This window comes from Meles meles, chromosome 8 (genome assembly GCF_922984935.1).
Source record: "Meles meles chromosome 8, mMelMel3.1 paternal haplotype, whole genome shotgun sequence".
In the NCBI taxonomy this organism is placed as follows: domain Eukaryota; kingdom Metazoa; phylum Chordata; class Mammalia; order Carnivora; family Mustelidae; genus Meles; species Meles meles.
In genome coordinates, this window is record NC_060073.1 from 47471483 (window position 1) to 47490169 (window position 18687).

The 18687-nt window shown below is 40.6% G+C and overlaps 1 protein-coding gene across 1 annotated transcript in view; it reads right to left on the reverse strand.

The window, feature by feature from the left end:
• PDE3B (phosphodiesterase 3B) overlaps positions 1 to 18381 on the reverse strand; it is a 182449-nt gene extending 164068 nt beyond the window's left edge. Inside the window, exon 1 of the mRNA XM_046015530.1 lies at positions 17255 to 18381. Within this exon, the coding sequence (XP_045871486.1) occupies positions 17255 to 18238 (984 nt within the window). The 5' untranslated portion in view covers positions 18239 to 18381. The remainder of the gene's footprint in view (positions 1 to 17254) is intronic.
• Between the last annotated feature and the right edge of the window lie 306 nt (positions 18382 to 18687).

Consider the following 18687-nt stretch of genomic DNA (forward strand, 5'->3'; position numbering starts at 1 on the left):
TTTAAAAAAAAAAAAAAAAAATATATATATATATATATATATACTATTCAAAGCCATCTATGAATTCAAAGCAATTCCTATGAAAATTCCAACAATGATTATGCTAAGTGAAATAAATGAGTCACAAAAAGGTAAATACTGTATGATTCCACTCATATGAGTTACCTAAAGTGGTAAAACTCGTAGAAACAGAAAGTGGAATAGCAGTTATCAGGGTTATGGGTATAAGAGGAATGGAGAGTTATTTAATGGGTACAGAATTTGTTTAGGAAGGTAAAAAAGGGGCCTGGGTGGCTCAGTCGTTATGCATCTGCCTTAGGCTCAGGTCATGAGTCCAGGGTCCTGCTATCGAGCCCCATATTGGGCTCTCTGCTCATCGGGAAGAAGAAAAAGGAAGCTTCCAAATTCATTTCTCCAAGGCCAGCATTACCCTGACACCAAAAGCAGACACAAAAATAAAACAAAACAACAACAAAAAGCTATAGGTCAATAACCCTGATGAACATAGATACTAAAATTTACCACAACAAAATATAACAAACTACATTCACCAATACATTAAAAGGATCATTAGCCATGATCAAGTGGGATTTATTTAACTGAAACAAAGTGGCTCAATATCCACAAATCAATGATTTAGCCCAGCAAAGCAGAGATGGTTCAATATCCACAAATCAATCAATGTCATACACCTTATTAACAAGATGAAGGATAAAAATCAAATGATCATCCCAACAGATACAAAAAAAAGCATCTGACAAAATTCAACATCCATTCATAATAAAAACGCTCAACGATGTCAGTTTAGAGGGACTACATAAAAAAGGTCACATACGAAAAACACACAAATATTATACTCAACAGTGGGAAAGTACTTTCCCTTTAAGACAAGAATGCCCACTGTAGTCACTTGCCCACTCTAGTCACTTTATTTTTTAAGATTTTATTTATTTGTTTGTTTGTTTATTTATTTGACACACACAGAGAGAGAGAGCGAGAGAGGGAATAGAAGCAGGGGCAGAGGGACAGGCAGGCTTCCCGATGAGCAGGGAGCAGGGTGCAGGGCTTGATCCCAGGACCCCGGGATCATGACCTGAACCAAAGGAAGCTGCTTAACGACTGAGCCACCCCGGCACCCCCAACTCTAGTCACTTTTATTCAACACAGTATGGCAAGTCCTAGTCACAGCAATCAGATAATTAATTAATTAGTTAATTAATAGCATCCAAATTCATAAGGAAAAAGTAAAACTCACTATTTGCAGATGACATGATACTAAACACAGAAAACCTTAAAGACTCCACCAAAACACTGTTAGAATAAATTAATTCAATAAAGCTGCGGGATACAAACTTAATATAGAGAAATCTATAATGTTCCCATACAATAATGAAGTAGCAGAAAGAGAAAACAATTTCATTTACAATTGCACCAAGAAGAATACAATACCTCGAAATAAACTTAACAGAAAAACTACAAGTTCAGTACTCTGAAAACTTAAAACATTGATGAAAGAAATTAAGGGTGAAACAAACAAATGGAAAGATACACTGTGTTCATGGACTAGAAGACTGAAAATTGTTAAAACATCCTGCCCAAAGCAATCTACGGATTTAATGCACTCCCTACCAAAATATCAATAGCATTTTTCACAGAACTAGAACAAATAATCCTAAAATGTGTATGGTACCACAAAAGACCCCAAATAGCCAAAGCGATCTTGAAAAAGAAAAACAAAGCTTCAGGCATCACAATCCCAAACTTCAAGATATACTACAATGATGTAATAATCAAAACAGTATGGAACTGGCACAAAAAGAGGCACCTAGATCAATGGAACAACAGAACAGAGTCCAGAAATAAATCCACACTTAAAATGGTCAATTAACCTACAACACAGGAGGCAAAAGTCTCTTCACTAAATGCTGCTGAGAAAACTGGACAGCCACGTGCAGAAGAATGAAACCGGACCACTTTCTTATACCACATACAAAAATAAACTCAAAATGACCTAAAAATGAATTAAAGACCTGAAACCATAAGACTCCTAGAAAAAATATAGCCAGTAATCTCTTTAACACCAACCTCAGCAACATTTTTCTAGGTATGTCCCTTCAAGCAAGGAAAACAAAAGTAAGAACAAACTATTGAGACTACCCCAAAATAAAAAGCTTTTGTACAGCAAAGCAAAGAATCAACAAAACCTACAGAATGGGAGAAGATATTTGCAAATGATATATCTGGTAAAGGGTTAATATCCAAAATATATAAATAATTTTTTAAAAGATTTTATTTATTTATTTGACAGACAGAGACACAGAGAGAGAGGGAACACAAGCAGGGGGAGCAGGAGAGGGAGAAGCATGCTTCCCGCCAAGCAGGGAGCCCAATGTGGGCCTTGATCCCAGGACCCTGGGATCATGACCTGAGCCAAAGGCAACACTTTACAACTGAAACATCCAGGCGCCCATATAAAGAATTTATAAAATTCAACACCAAAAACCACGAATCATCTGATTTAAAAATAAGCCAACGACTCGATAGACATTTTTCCAAGGAAGACATACAGATGGCCAAAAGACGTGAAAAGATACTTGGCATTTCTAATTATCCGGGAAGTGCAAATTAAAACGACAAGGAGAGAGCACCTAACACCTGTCAGAATGGCTAGTATCAAAAAAGACAAGAGGGGCGCCTGGGTGGCTCAATTAAGCATCTGCCTTCGGCTTAGGTCCTAGGATCCAGCCCCATGTCCGGCTTTCTGGTCAGCAGAGAGCCTGTTTGTCCCTCTCCCTCTGCCTCTGCCTGCCGCTCTGCCTGCTTGTGCTCTCTGTGTCAAATAAGTAAAATCTTAAAAAGAAAAAAAAGACAAGAAATAACCAGTGTTGGTAAAAATGTGGAGGAAAAGGAACCCTCATACACCGCTGATTGGAATATAAATTGGCACAGCCACTGTGGAAAACACTATGGAGGAGGTTCCTCAAAAAGTTAAAAATAGAAACACCATAAGACTCAGTAATTCTACCACTGGGTATTTACCCAAAGCAAACAAACAAAAAAAACCCCACTAATTTGGAAAGATATTAGGAAAAAAAAGATAGATGCACCCCTATGTTTGCTGCACTATTTACAATAGCTATTATATGGAAGCACCTATCAACAGATGAATAGATAAAGAAAACATGGTGCATGTATACAGTGGAATTATTACCCAAGCATAAAAAAGGATGACAACATGGTTGGAACCAGAAGGTATTATACTAAGTGAAGTTAAGTTCAAGAAAGACAAATACCATATAATTTCACTTAACATGTGTAATCCAAAGGACAGATGAACAAACCAAAAAAAAGAAGAAGAGGGGCGCCTGGGTGGCTCAGTGGATTAAGCCGCTGCCTTCGGCTCAGGTCATGATCTCAGGGTCCTGGGATCGAGCCCCGCATCGGGCTCTCTGCTCTGCAGGGAGCCTGCTTCCTCCTCTCTCTCTGCCTGCCTCTCTGCCTACTTGTGACCTCTCTCTCTGTCAAATAAATAAATAAAATCTTAAAAAAAAAAAAAAAGAAGAAGAAGAAGAAACTAACCCATAAATACAGAGAACTACTGGTTTCCAGAGGAGAGGGGGTAATGGGATAGGCAAAATAGGTGAAAGGGACTATGGTCAGTAGTACTATAATAGTGTTATATAGTGACAAATGATAGCTACACTTTCGGCGAGCACTGGTAAGACAGCTATCCAATCACTGAAACTAGTGTAACAATGTGTGTCAACTGTACTTCAATTAAAAAAAAAAGAAAGAAAAAATGGCGGGGGGGGGAATGGTACCTGGCTGGTTCAGTTGGTAAAACATGCAACTATTGATCTCAAGGTCGTGAGTTCAAGCCCCACATTGGGCACAGAGCTTACATTAAAAAAAAATAAAATTATATGAGGGCCCTCTTACTATACATTACTGTATTTTATTCCTCAACTCCCTTGTGCCAAGGTCAAGATAAGCATCCCATATCCATGGCCGTATTTATTTCTCATTTACCCTTTCACTAGGGGAATAGCACTTGGGAGTCTCAGCTTTTATACAGAGGTTTCTTAGTAGATTCCTGGCTTTGGACACACTCTAGATTTTAATCTCTTGAACCTAGCCATATCTAACAGAAACAAATGTTCAAAGTCACTAAGGATGGTCAGAAACTCGTCCAGTGAAAACTGGTGTTAGTGTCGGCTTCCCTCTCAGAATTCCTACTAAAGGAAAGCAGAAAATGCTATCCCCAAATACGGTGACATACTGATTACTGTGAATTAAAGATATTTGAGGGGCGCCTGGGTGGCTCAGTGGGTTAAGCCTCTGCCTTCTGCTCAGGTCATGATCTCAGGGTCCTGGGATGGAGCCCCACATAGGGCTCTCTGCTCGGCGGGGAGCCTGCTTCCTCCTCTCTCTGCCTGCCTCTCTGCCTGCTTGTGATCTCTGTCTGTCAGATAAATAAATAAAGTCTAAAAAAAAAAAATAAAATAAAAAAATAAAAATACTTGAATAGCACAGGAAATATAGTCAATAATGCTATAATAACTTTGTATGGTGATAGATAACTACCCTCATCGTAGAGAGCATTTCATAGTATACATAATTGTGAAACCATTATGTTACTTACCTGAAACTAATATAATACAGTATATCAACTATAAATACTTCAATAAAAAATAAAAATTTAAAAATAAATAAAAATAAAGGTACTTGAGAAACAGCTGGTGCAAGGAGGACACTCTTGTGTCCCCCACCCCCAAAAGCAGCAGATAAATCTCCAGGGTGAGAAGTACCTCTCCCTGTGCCAGGAGGGGAGAATGCACCCTTATCACCAGAGATAGGGAAATTAGAACCAAGAAGGCTGTATAAACAAATCTTGTCACTTCTTTACCAACTTACTGCCCCAAGCCCAAACCCCTTTGTTGTCAATTCTTCATCAATTTATTGTTTCTTCATCTAAAAGGTATAAAAGAGTCCTGCTTTGGTCACTTCTTTGAGTTTCATGTTTGTATGAAGCTCCAATATACACAAAATTGTTCTTCTACTGTTAATCTGTTTTATGTCAATTTAATTATTAGACCAGCCAAAGAACCTAGAAGGACGGAAATGTTTCCTACCCTACACTACCTTTACTTCTTTTGAGGGATCTGTGATTTTCTTACTCAGTGATTCCTTTCCAAAAGTATTCTATACCATGTTTAAAACTGTAGTTATTTCAGTTGGGAGAGTTCTAAGAGGTCTGTTTATACTGGAAATGGCACTCAGCATATTACAGTATTTTCTATGTGCGAGCTAAGTGATTTGGGGCTAGTTAATTCACCTTTCTGCTTTAGTACCCAGCTGCAAAACAGGATCCCAATACCAACTTCACAGGGTTTGTCAAAACTAGTACCCTAGCAAGCATTTGGTATTTCTATCTTCTGATAATTCCTCTTTTCTGATCCTGGGTTACACTGGGGGTTTTTTTTGGTTGTTTTTTTTGTTTTGTTTTGTTTTTAAGATTTTATTTATTTACTTGACAGGCAGAGATCACAAGTAGGCAGAGAGGCAAGCAGAGAGAGAGGAGGAAGCAGGCTCCCCGCTGAGCAGAGAGCCAGACATGAGGCTCAATCCCAGCACCCTGGGATCATGACCTGAGCTGAAGGGAGGCTTTAATGCACTGAACCACCCAGGCACCCCGGGTTACACTGCTTTATTGCCTATTTTTACCACTGATATTGACATTTCTGATAGAGAACTTAAACATCTTTTTTAGTGATCAGCACTGATTGGTGACTGAAAGTGAACAGTTTGCCTGATTTGACTATGTTTTCTGTGAATAGTTTTCAGTTTCTTAGTTGACAAGAAGTATTTACCTCCATGGGTATTTAGAATAAAGTATTAATTATGCCAGAATAAACTTTTAAAAATTATTTTTAAAGTCAGAGAAGCAAAAAAAAAAATTTTTATTTTTTATTTTTTTTTAATTTTTTTTAATTTATCTATTTGACAGACAGAGATCACAAGTAGGCAGAGAGGCAGGCAGAGACAGAGAGAGGAGGGAAGCAGGCTCCCCGCCGAGCAGAGAGCCCGATGCGGGCCGATCCCAGAATCCTGGGATCATGATCCGAGCCGAAGGCAGAGGCCTTAACCCACTGAGCCACCCAGGCGCCCCAAATTTTTTTTAAAGATTTTATTTATTTGACAGAGAGAGAGAGGGAGAGACCACAGGAGCAGGGGGAACAGCCGACATAAGGAACAGCAGGCAGAGGGAGAAGCAGGCTCCCCGCTGAGCAAGGAGTCAGAAGCAGGACTCCATTCCAGAATCTTGGGATCATGACTTGAGCTGAAGACAGACGATAAGTGACTGAACCACCCAAGGTGTCCCAGAAGTGAAATTTTTAAAATTCATTTTTGACTTGTTTCATACCAAGATGAAACTTTCTCTGAAGATTAAACGTCATTTGTTAATTACTTTTTGCAGGCTTTCTGACACTCCACTTAGAAAGGGTTATTAGTTAGTTGTTCCTTCTGTAATGTTCCCATTGTACCTTGTTTATACCTCTGTTCCCATTGTACCTTGTTTATACCTGTGCTGTATCACTTACCACATGAACTGTCATTATTTATTTATATTCTCTCTCCATTAGAGTTTGATCTCCTTGCAATACAGATCCTGGCTTGTCATCTTAGTATCTCCAGGGCCTGGTACATATAAAAGGCAATTTGCAAATATATGCTAACTCTGATCAAACTAGTTTTTCATTACTTTCCTACACTAACTCCTTAAACATATGCAATGTGCTTTCTCTCATGTATCCTTTTTGCTGTTCCTTTGAAAAGTAATTCTATCGAATCTGAAAAGTTTTATTCTCCATCTGTGCACTCATGAACATAAGCAAATTGCAAACTATGATGGGAAAACTGACAAATCCACCGATAAAGTGAGATTTTTAATATTCTCTCCAGCTACTGATGGGTCAAGAAGATAAAGTCAGTAAGGGCACAGAAAAATGCGGCAAGAACATTTTATGTTTGTCTACCAGACAACTCACAAACATTGTACCTAAAAACTGAAAAAGATGTATTATTTTCAAGCACACAGAACATTCATGAAAACTGATCATTTGTTAGGCCACAATCTTTGCCCACAAGTCAATTAAATCAGAAAACAATAAAATAACTAGAAAGCCTTCATGATTAGAAATTTTTTTTTAAAAGTCTTTCTTTTTTAAGATTTTATTTATTTATTTGACAGACAGAGATCACAAGTAGGCAGAGAGGCAGGCAGAGGGAGAGAGGGAGAAGCAGGCTCCCTACTGACCAGAGAACCGATATGAGGCTTTACCCCAGAACCCTGAGATCATGACCTGAGCCCAAGGCAGAGGCTTAACCCACTGAGCCACCCAGGCACCCTAGAAATTTTTATTATTTCTAAACAACTTATTAGTCAAAGGGAAATTAAAATGAAAATCAGGGCGCCTGGGTGACTCAGTCGGTTAAGCAATGCCTTCGGCTCAAGTCATGATCCCGGAGTGCCAGAATCAAGTCCCACATCTTGCTCCCAGCTCCACAGGAAGTCTGCTTCTCCCTCTGATCTTCTCCTCTCTCATGCTCTCTGTCTCTCTCTGAAATAAATAAATAAAATCTTTTAAAAAATAAAATAAAATAAAAATCAGAAAATGCTTAGGGCTAACCCATAACAATAGTACACATCAAAACCTGTGAGATTCAACTAAAGCAATATTTACCAAAAAATGTGTAATTTGCAATGCAGACACTAAAAAAGCTAAAAATTGATGAGTTTGACATCCCAGTTACAGAGTTAGAAAAAGAACAAGAAGGGGCACCTGAGCGGTTAAGCATCCGACTCTTGATTTTGGCTCAGGTCACGATCTCAGTGTTAGGGGATCAAGCCCTGCTCCAAGCTCTTTGCTCAGTGGGGAGTCTGCTTGAACTTCTTCTCTCTCCTCCTCCCTCTGCCCCTCCCTCCCACTTGTGTGGTGCACTCGAGACACTCGCGCATGCTCTCCCTCTAAAATAAATAAATAATCTTTTAAAAAAAGAAATTCAAAGAAAATAATAATAAAACCTGATATAAATAAAATAGAAAATAAGTACCAATCCAAAGAACTGATTTTTTAAAAAGAATAAAAAGCAAATAAACTTCTAGCAAGGCTAACTTAGAACCAAAGAAAAAAGAGAAAAATGATATCAGAAATGAAAAAGGGGAAATAAACCCAAATGCTGAACAGACTAGACAGATAATAAAAAGATATTATGAACCAAGAAAATTTGAAAAGTTACATTAATATGGACATTGGGGAGGGTATGTGCTATGGCGAGTGCTGTGAAGTGTGTAAACCTGGCGATTCACAGACCTGTACCCCTAGGGCTAATAATACATTATATGTTCATAAAAAAATTTTTTTAGTTATAAAAATAAAATAGAGAAGCATCCCCCCCAAAAAAGTTACATTAAATAAATTCCTAGAAAAATACAACTCAAAAGTTTCATCAAAAACAAATTCTTCTCTAAGAAGAATCACCGATCACTAATTCTTCTCTAAACTGTTCAAAAGATTTAATTCAACGCTGATCAAAATCCCAACAGGATTTTTTGTGAAACTTGACAAACTTACTCTAAAATTTATACTGAAAAGCAAAGTCCAAAAAAAAAAAAAACCAAAACAAAACACTGAACATACTCTTGAAGAAGAGTAACTATCAAAGGGGATTTGCCATATATTGTCTTACTATAAAGCTATTATAATTAAGACAATGTAGTATCAACACAGGGTGCATAAACGAACCAAGGAAACCTAACAGAAGGGTGCATGGGTGGCATCTTTGGCTCAGGTCAAGATCCCAGGATCCCAGAATTAAGCCCCGCATCCCATCTGGCTCCCTGCTCTGGAGGAGCCTGCTTCTCCCTCTCCCTCTGTTTCTCCCTCTCCCTGTGCCTCCCTGCTTCTGCTTGCTCTTTCTGTCAAATAAATAAATAAATAAATCCATCTTTTAAAAAAAAGAAACCTAACAGAGAGCACAGATAGACTCATACGTATACACTGAATCTTGATATATGCAGAGGTAGCGCTGCTGATAAAGAATAAATTTTTCAGTAACTGTTGACATAATGAATATTCACTGGATTAAAAAATGAGACTGGATCTCTATATCACATCACACATATAAATTAATTCTAGGTGGGTGAAAACATTTGAAAGGCAAAACTTTAAAACTTTAAAAAGACAATACAGAAGTTTATTTTGGGATTTCCAACAGGGAAGGGTTTTATAAACAAGATACAAAGAGTCTTACCATTAGAGGAAAAGACAGGCAAATCTGACAGCATTAAAATTAAGGGGCACCTGGGTGGCTCAGTGGGTTAAAGCCTCTGCCTTCAGCTCAGGTCATGATCTCAGGGTCCTGGGATCAAGGCCCACATCCGGCTCTCTGCTCAGCAGGGAGCCTGCTTCCCTATCCGGCCTGCCTCTCTGCCTACTTGTGATCTCTGTCTGTCAAATAAACAAATAAAATCTTAAAAAAAAAAAAAAATTAAGAACTTCAGTTATCAAAAGACACCACAAAAACTGAAATATTGGCAACTCAAATAATCAATAAAGGATTAATGTCCAGAATACATAAGGAACTCATGACTTTTTTTTAAAAGATTTTGTTTATGTATTTGACAGAGAGAGTCAGCGAGAGAGGGAACACAAGCAGGGGGAGTGGGAAAGGGAGAAGCAGGCTTCCTGCCAAGCAGGGAGCCCATGTAGGGTTTGATCCCAGGACCCTGGGATCCTGACCTGAGCCAAAGTCAGATGCTTAACTGACTGAGCCACCCAGGTGCCCCAGGAACTCATGATTTATTGAAGAAAAAAATGAAATGAAATGAAAAAATGAACCACCCAACTTTTAAAAGATCATAAGATATAAACAGGTAATCCCTGAATAAGAAATGTAGTCCATAAACATAAAAAATACTCGGTCTTATTCATAATTAGTTAACTACAAATCAAAATCATAAAGAAACACCACTTCATACTCACCAGACCAACTAAAATTAAAGTCAGTAACTAGGAATCATGGGTGTGATGGAATTCTTTTTTTTTTTTTTTTTAAAGATTTTATTTATTTGACAGACAGAGATCACAAGTAGGCAGGGAGACAGTCAGAGAGAGAGGAGGAAGCAGGCTCTCCACGGAGCAGAGAGCCCGATGCGGGGCTCGATCCCAGAACCCTGGGATCACGACCTGAGCCGAAAGCAGAGGCTTTAACCTACTGAGCCACCCAGGTGCCCCGTGTGATGGCATTCTCATTCACTGCTAGCCAAAGTATAAATGGTATAACCACTGTGAAAAACAATTCAGCTTGCCAGAGTGTCTTAGTTTTCTACTGCCACTTATATGAGCTGAATTGTGTTCCCCCTGAAAAGATGTTGAAATCCTAACCTTCAGTACCTCAGAAGGTGACTTTAATTGGAACTAAGGTCTTCACAGAAGTAATTAAGTTAAAATGAGGTCATTAGCGTGGGCCCTAATCCTAGATGACCCGGGCCCTTACAAAAAGGGGAAATCGGGACACAAAGACAGGCTCCGAAGGAAAACTAAATGAAGAGACACAGAGAAAGTGCCGTGGGAAGGTGAAGGCAAAGACAGGGGTGATGTATCTACAATCCAAAAAATGCCTAAGATTGCCAGCAAACCACCAGAAGCTGGGAGACAGGAATGGAACAGCTTCTCCCTCAAAACCCTTGCAAAGGAACCAACCGTGCCTGGTGACACCTGATCCCGGACTTCCAGGCTCCAGGACAGAGACAATGGATCTCTGAGGCATAAGCCATTACAGCAGTTAATGCAAATGCACACATTCCTTTAATAGATAATGAGAAACTCAGTAGTATAAAACAACACAAATTTACTATCTTATAGTCCTATGGGTCAGGCTGGTTTGACTGAGCTAAATGCAAGGTATTGGCAAGGCTTCATTACTTTCTGGGAGCTCTAGGGAAAAATCCCTTTCCCTGCCTTTTCCAGCTTTGAAACTGTGCCTGCTTTCCTTGGCTCCAGGCCACCTTCTCCCATTTCAAAGCCAGAGGTGGATTGGGTCTCTCTCACCCTGTATTATTCTAACCGTCATGCCAACTGTCACATCTCTTTCTGTGATCTCTTCTGTCTCCCTCTTCCACTTTTTAAGAGCCCTTGCAATTACACTGGATCCACCCAGATAATCCTGGTTGATCTCCCCGTCTCAAGGCCCTTAACTTAATCTCATCTGCAAAGTCCCCTCTGCCATGTAAAGCAACAAATTCATAAATTCCAGGGATTAGAACAAGGACATCTTTGTAGTGCCATTATTCTGCCTAGTAAAGTTGAACACAAACATACTTTACAACTCAGCACTTCTGCTTCCAGATACACGCATGCACCAGGAGACATTTACAAGAATTTTCACAGCAGCATTAGACATCACAGCAAAAAAACTGAAAACCACCGAAGGGTCCATGAACAGTGGAATGGATAAATAAATTTTACTATGGCCATAAAATGAAACACTATATAGCACTGAAAATTAACTACAACTATAATCAACATGGATCAATCACAGAAAACATCAGGGGAAAAAAAGGTAATGGAAGAATTCATACAGCATGATTCTATTTACTTAAAGTTCAGACGTAGGCAACACTAACAGCACATTATTTACTTAGGAAACATTCATGAGGATTATAATTATAAAGATAAGCAAGGGAATTAATAGGAAAAAAAATCAGGACAGATGTGCTGCCTCTGGCACAGGGAGAAGGAGATGCAAAATAGGTTACAAAGGGCAAAGAAAATGAGTGGTGAGTACCTGACTTTAGTTTTATTTTCTTCTTTAAACTGTATAAAAATATACATATGTATAGTCTTTCATGTATGGCATTTCTCATTTACAAATTTAAACATTAACTAAATAAATGTAAAATATAATGAATTCAAGTTGTATGAGATCTAAGGAAGAAGTAGTCAAACAATGTCCTCTCATTGATAGAGGAGGGATAAAGATCTTTAAAAAGATACCTGCTAGGTAGCAATAGAGCAGGGAAAGTTCAAGGTTGTAAAAGAAAAAGCAGGAAATACATTCCTCCGCCCCAACTTCTAGGAACGAGCTTCTAACAATCACTTAAAAGGGGATTAACTTGTATATGATAAGGTGAACAATGTCATAAACTGTCAGAAATGACTCAGAACTCAGCTCTTCTCAAGTTTTGCTTGGCTAACACAGTTGTCCAGTTTGTTTTGTTCAGATTGAATGCCCTTAGGCAAAGTAGGCAACTGTCATCAGTTCACTTCCATTCTTCCTCCCCTCCCCTCCTTCCTCAACATGTTAACAGAAATGTGTTATGGAGCTGGCCTCTAAAGACACTGGAGTTTCAGCTGCGTCCCGACAAGTCACCCTGAAATAACCACACCAGGTACTAAGGAGGTCTTCAAGGTCATTATGAACCAGGTGATCAAGAGTCTCTCCTATCTTCTCTCCTTTCTCTTTCCTGTCACTCTCCACCCCCCTATCTCTTTTTACCAAGGATATCATTTATCACATAATTGGAAATAACTGGCAAAACTGAAGACAGCCTTGGAAAACTACGACTGCAGGCGCGTATATGCTTTTTACGGGAAATATAGGAGACTAGGAGCCAAGACCTGGGCTCTAATCCCCGTATCCCAGTATTTCACAGCATAACCTAGACATGGTATTATCTCTCTGGAGTTGAATTACTCTCCTTTATATAAAATGACATTTCAATTAGATCAATTGTAAATCTCTTCCATAGCTATATAAGTATATTTATGTTGAAATAAACTGGAAATTTTCAGCAAGTGTAGCTTGTTCTTGCTTTGGATGGGGTATGGGAAAGTGGGAGAATGTTCGAGGGAAATAGGCTGATGTGGTAACTGAATGGGAAAAAGGGAAGAGACTAAAATGGGCCTCCCTCTGAGGAGGACAGAAAGTCAGAGGGCAATGAAAAAAAACTTTATATGGTTTTATTCCTGGTTGACTCTATTTACCTATCACTTGGTATAGGAAAATATAAACTATGGAGATGTTATTTTATTCGATACAATGAAAATATTCTTTCTCACATCATCACTACTTCACGTGATTTGTTACTTTTTCCCACCTTTTATTTTTAAATATGGCCAACTTTGCTATAACGGAGCTTTGTCCTCAGCTTACACATTAATTTGGGTAAAGATTCTTAATCTTAAATAAGATTTTCTTAAAGGAGATTTCAGGGGCGCCTGGGTGGCTCAGTGGGTTGAATCCCTGCCTTCAGCTCAGGTCACTGTCCCCGAGTCCTGGGCTCAGGCCGCATTGGGCTCTCTGCTCACAGGAGAGCCTGCTACCCCTCCGCCCCCCCGCACCCCCCTCGCCTGCTTGTGATCTCTCTGTGTCAAATAAATAAATAAAATCTTAAAAATAAAAAAAAAGGAGATTTCAACCACTAAATGGTAAAAGAGGGAAAAATCTACACATCAATAACAATAAGCAGTCCTCAAACAGCCAGAACCAAAGATGGATGTGAGGAAGGGGTGTTCCATAAATCCCAGATGGCTTTTTTAAAAACAAAACAAGCAAAAGGCTAAAAGCAGGTTATAAAGGACTTTGCAAGCAAGGGTCAAGAGCATGAACTTTATCCTGTGAATGAACAATGAAAAGCCTAAGAGATTTTTAAGAGTGAGTGATTTCATTAAATCTGTGTTTTTGAAAAATACCGTGGATGGCAGAGTACAGACAATATTTACAAAATAGAGCATAAAATAATTACATACGTTGATACTTTTATACAAAAACATAAACATAAAATGAGAATAAAACACTCACTCATTAAAACCATAAAATAAATATCACAAACAGTAAAGTATTATTAAAGAAATTCACAGTGGGTTTTGCCTTGCAAATTCCTTAAGGGGGTAAATAATCACTTACACTTTAAAATCTTTTTTTAAAAGCCTTCATACTACATGTGTGTATCTTTTTTCAAATAAAATTAACACTTTAAATGATATTTATGGGCTTTAAGTCCACAGAATTTTCAAATATTTACCCAACCTTTTAGGAAGCACTTAGCATTTTAGGTATAGAAAAATTTCTCAACACACTAACTTATGCCTTTCAAAACCTCATACTTACCAAGTCTATTACACACCAAAGAATCTGGCTGAAAAACTGAAAACTGCACTGTAGAATTCACAAGTAAAATGGCATAGACATTTACTTTGTTAAATTCTGGTCAATGCCTCTATGCAGACAACTGATTTTTTTCTTTTAGCTTCCTATTAGTTTGCTGGTATGTGTACTACAAATTTAGTGCTTCTTTCCATGAACCCACGAGCAATAACTAGATTTAAACTTTAAATATCTAAATGCTTTGCGAGTAACAAAAACCCTTCGCTAAGAACTGAGACAGACACAGCATTTACATCAAATGCTACCAATGTAATTATGAAAAATAAAGTATCTTACAAACATGTCGATTTTTCAACATCATACCTAACATCCCCAAACTTAAACATTACTTTAAATCTGCTCTGACACAATTAAAAACATTTTTATTAATATGAGTTTTCAACTGTTTTTCAAAGATGTTCATAAAAACATTTAAGTTCTTAAGGAAATGAAAGTATCATTATTTTGTTATCAATCCATAAATGAATCCATATACACTTTTTAGAAGTTCTCTATTCTTTTCCAATTAAAAAATATGGCTTAGCAGTATCCTCACCTTCAAGAACTACTATTTGTGATGTTTTAGTTACATTTTTGTTTATAACTTACTAGAAGAAATGGATTCTAGAATTGAAAGTTATTGCAGAATTAATGTACTGGGATCCCCTAACTTGACAGGATCCTGAGACTCAGAAAAATTCACTCACTGACTCTTCCAAGATTACACAGCAGAACCCAAACTTTACCCTTGGCCCCTCTGTCAGTGAATTCAGGACATTTCCCCCTGTTCAAGTTCTACCCAAAATCTTATTTATCTTCCTTCACTTTCTGAAATAAAAAGGTAGCTTCACAATTGTCATATAAAAGTTCAGCACTTTGAAAATCAGAAAATCTCTTATCTTTCACTTCCATAATAGTACTGATTTCCCCTTAATTTCTTTAGCATAAACAACAGGCAAACAAAACCACAGACCCACCGTCAAACTTCAGGAATTTAGCGTTAGTAAAAATATAATTATTACAACTTTTGCTAATAAAATAAAATAAGTTGTTTTGCTAAGTTAAAAATATCTAGTAATTTCTAGTAGTGCCAAAATAGTATTATGTTATGACACTACTTGTTAAATAACCACATATAAACCCCCTTGGACAAATACCATATATTTAAGACCCCGAAAATGTTCCTATTCATTGTGAAATGCAAGTTTCCTGAAATAAGAAAATATAACCTTTTTAAAAATGAAATTGTATTTTCCTCTAATACAAACAGTAAGTGAAGCAACGTGACAGTAACAACAACACTGTACCTAGCTGAAGGTTGAAAAGGGTTGCTGTTATGGAAAGGCCATCAGACTAGGATTAAGACCAGGAATTTTCGATTTACAAGACAACAGCCATAATCCACTATGCCAACAGATTATAATTAAAATACATTAAAATGTAATACTGTTAAGTACAGGAAACTTGTCTTCAAATGTGATGACATTGCTAAAAGACCTTTCCGTTGTTAAAAAATACAACCTATTAAAAAAAAAATACAACCGATTCACATAGAATCAAACCAAATGCCATTCCAATCTATGAAAAGAGCTGGTATTACTCTGCTCTGCAGTAAATCTTCTCACAAGTTTTTCTCCTGACACACATTTTCTAAGCATTGTCTAGTATCACTGGCTGTAAACTAAGAAAACAAAAGGCATAACATATTTTGAACAATTCTTAATAGCATTTGGCCAAATTACAGACCACAAAAGCGGTCTCTAAGAAAACTTTTTAAGAAGCAAAGTGTGGTCTCATTGGAACACTACACATCAGTATTAAACATAAAATCAGTGTAGTAGCTTGAAAATTACTAAGAAAAGAGCATCAGATGTAGCAAGAACAAGAAACTTTTGTTTCAAATACACTGGGTTCCAGTGTAAAACATATCACCAAACAAAAACTCTGAAAACCAATGGTACAGACTCCTACTCTCCTACAAAAAGCCTCTATATACACCCTTTTAGTTGCTTAAAAAACAGCATTGAAAACTGAAAGATCTAGGTTCAAATCCCTGCTCTGCCACTTACTGGATGTGTGAGGCTGGGTATCTCTAAGCCTCAATTTACTCATTTCTAATTTGAGGTTGTCATCTGCCATACAGGGTTTCTGTGAGCAATTGGGACAATATATGTAGTGTTTTGCACCGAGCATATGCTCAATGAATAACAACCGTATTTGCTGATTTCTTGGTGATGCAGAACAGTAAGCCTCTAAGCCACATAAGGAGAAATTCTTCCCTGAGGATGATTTCAATTCCTTTAAAAAACAAAAACTTGTAAACCTACAGAAAAAAAAAAAAATGGAAAGGCTTTTGGCATCTTTACAGACATTACTAAGTTTAAAGGTTAAACTGTTACAACATTCTCCTAATTATGCAACAAATACACACGACCATGAGTTAGTCTGTAAAAGATTACAATGGCCTATACTACTGAAATGGGAGAGGGGGAGAACCCTTAAAAATTATTTCCGACAATCTTTTCATCTACTCTAAGCCTCCGTTCCAAAGCTCATACGCTGTTCATTGTATGATCTCTAATTCTTCCTCTCGATTATCAAAGAATGAAGCCGCTCTGATTAAAGTTTATACATACGCACGTATTCAATCTAATGCCTGTATGTTATCACTGGGGAGACACCACCATTATAACAGCACAAATAGCATTAAAAAGACCTACATTAGTGTATGCCAAAGTGGCAGTCGTCGATCTATTAAACCGCAAATAACCCACTTCATTCCTGAGAACTCATCTATCGCATGAACAAAGTCTTTTAAAAGTGCAATATAATCAGTCTACTCTTTTATTTCTACTCCAAGATAAAAGGTACCTCTGCGTGTTTAAAAAGCCTCCTGTAATTTAGGAATTCTTTCCAGAACAAAACTCCCCCCCCCCCCCAGCCTGGAAGTGAACACGCTTTCAAGTTCGCTAATTCAAGTTGGGAATTGAAGCGATAAAACCGCACTCACTTCCTTACCAAGCCGTGCTTTCTGGTAACATACCTGTTCTCGGGAAATGCAAGGCAACGAAGGTCTCCTAAACATCTTGCAACTGCCGGAGTAACCGGCCGAAGTTTCTCCGAACGACACGCAGCTGGACCTCCTGCGGGGTCTGATCACAGGCACTTTGTCCTCGGAGGCACTGGCCAAGCGAGGATGATGCGGGGCTTCCCTGATCTGAAAGAAGTGATCCAAGCCCAGGGCTAGCAGGCAGCCGGCGTCCCCGACCAGGCAGGAGAGCAGCGGCCTGAGGGCTGCGGGCAGCGACCCGAGGCCGGTGAAGGAGACCCACCAGACGAAGCCGGAGAAGAGCAGCACCAGGATGCCGGGCCGGAGCCTCGCCGGGTGCGCGAGCGTCAGCAAGCCCACGCAGCCCAGCACGGAGAACAACCTGCCCGCCACCGCCGGGGGCGTGTGCGGGGCCGCACCTGGGGCCCCCGCGTCTCCGGGCCCCCAAGCCCAAGCCCACGCCTGCCACACCAAGAAGTCCCCCAGGTAACAGCAGACTGGCAGCGCCAAGAGCCACCAGGAGCCGCCGCCGCTCCGGCCCGGCCCGGGGCCCCGCTTGCTCCGGGTCAGGAAGCAGGTGAGGAAGAAGAAGGCACAGGCGATGCTGAACAGAGGGCTGAGGCTGTGCGAGCACACACTCAGCAGAGTCCGCAGCCGGGCGGCCCCGGCAGACCAGCTCCCGGGCCCCGAGCCGAGCAGCAGGGCGAGGACAAAGGCGGCCAGAGCGCCCAGCGAGAGGCGCGCCCGGGTGGAGGGGGAGCCGCGGCGCGGCTGCTGGGGGGAGGCCGGCGGCGGCAGCAGCAGGTCCACGTTGCAGAAGCGGCAGAGGTGGAAGAAGAAGCCGCGCGGAGGGTCCTGCCGCAGGGGGCTCACACAGCTCTTCACGTAGCCGTTCCTCAGACTCTCGGGAGGCGAGCCGGCCCCCTCCGGCGGCTGCGGGCACCGCATGGCTTTGGCGTCTCGCTCGTCCCTCCTCATGGCCCCGGACCCGGCTGGCCGCGGGGCTCCACACGCCCAGCTCGGACCGCGGCGGCTGCTCGCGCTCCCTCAGCCCCAGCCCGCGCGCTGGGGGCACCCCCCGGCTCGGCTGCGCGTCAGGGCTGCGCCCGTCGCCGCGGCCCGGGGTCCCCGCCGCGCGGGCGGAGGAGCGGCGGGGTCCGCGACATGCTGGCGGAGGAGAGGGGCGGAAGGGACTGCTCTCGGGACCGTCCGCGGCCGCCCCCTCCCTGTCCCTCGGGCACCTCTCGGGACGGGAGACTCGGCGTCGCCTCCCAGCTCCCGCGGGCTGCAACAGTTACCTCCCGGCCCCAGGCTGGTCCGTTGGGCGCGCGAGCGGCGGCGGGCGGGCGGGCGCTCCTCCCCCCGTGCCTGCCCCGGCCGGGCGCGCGCCCCGCCCGCCGCTCGCTCGCTCGCGCGCGCCCGCGCCC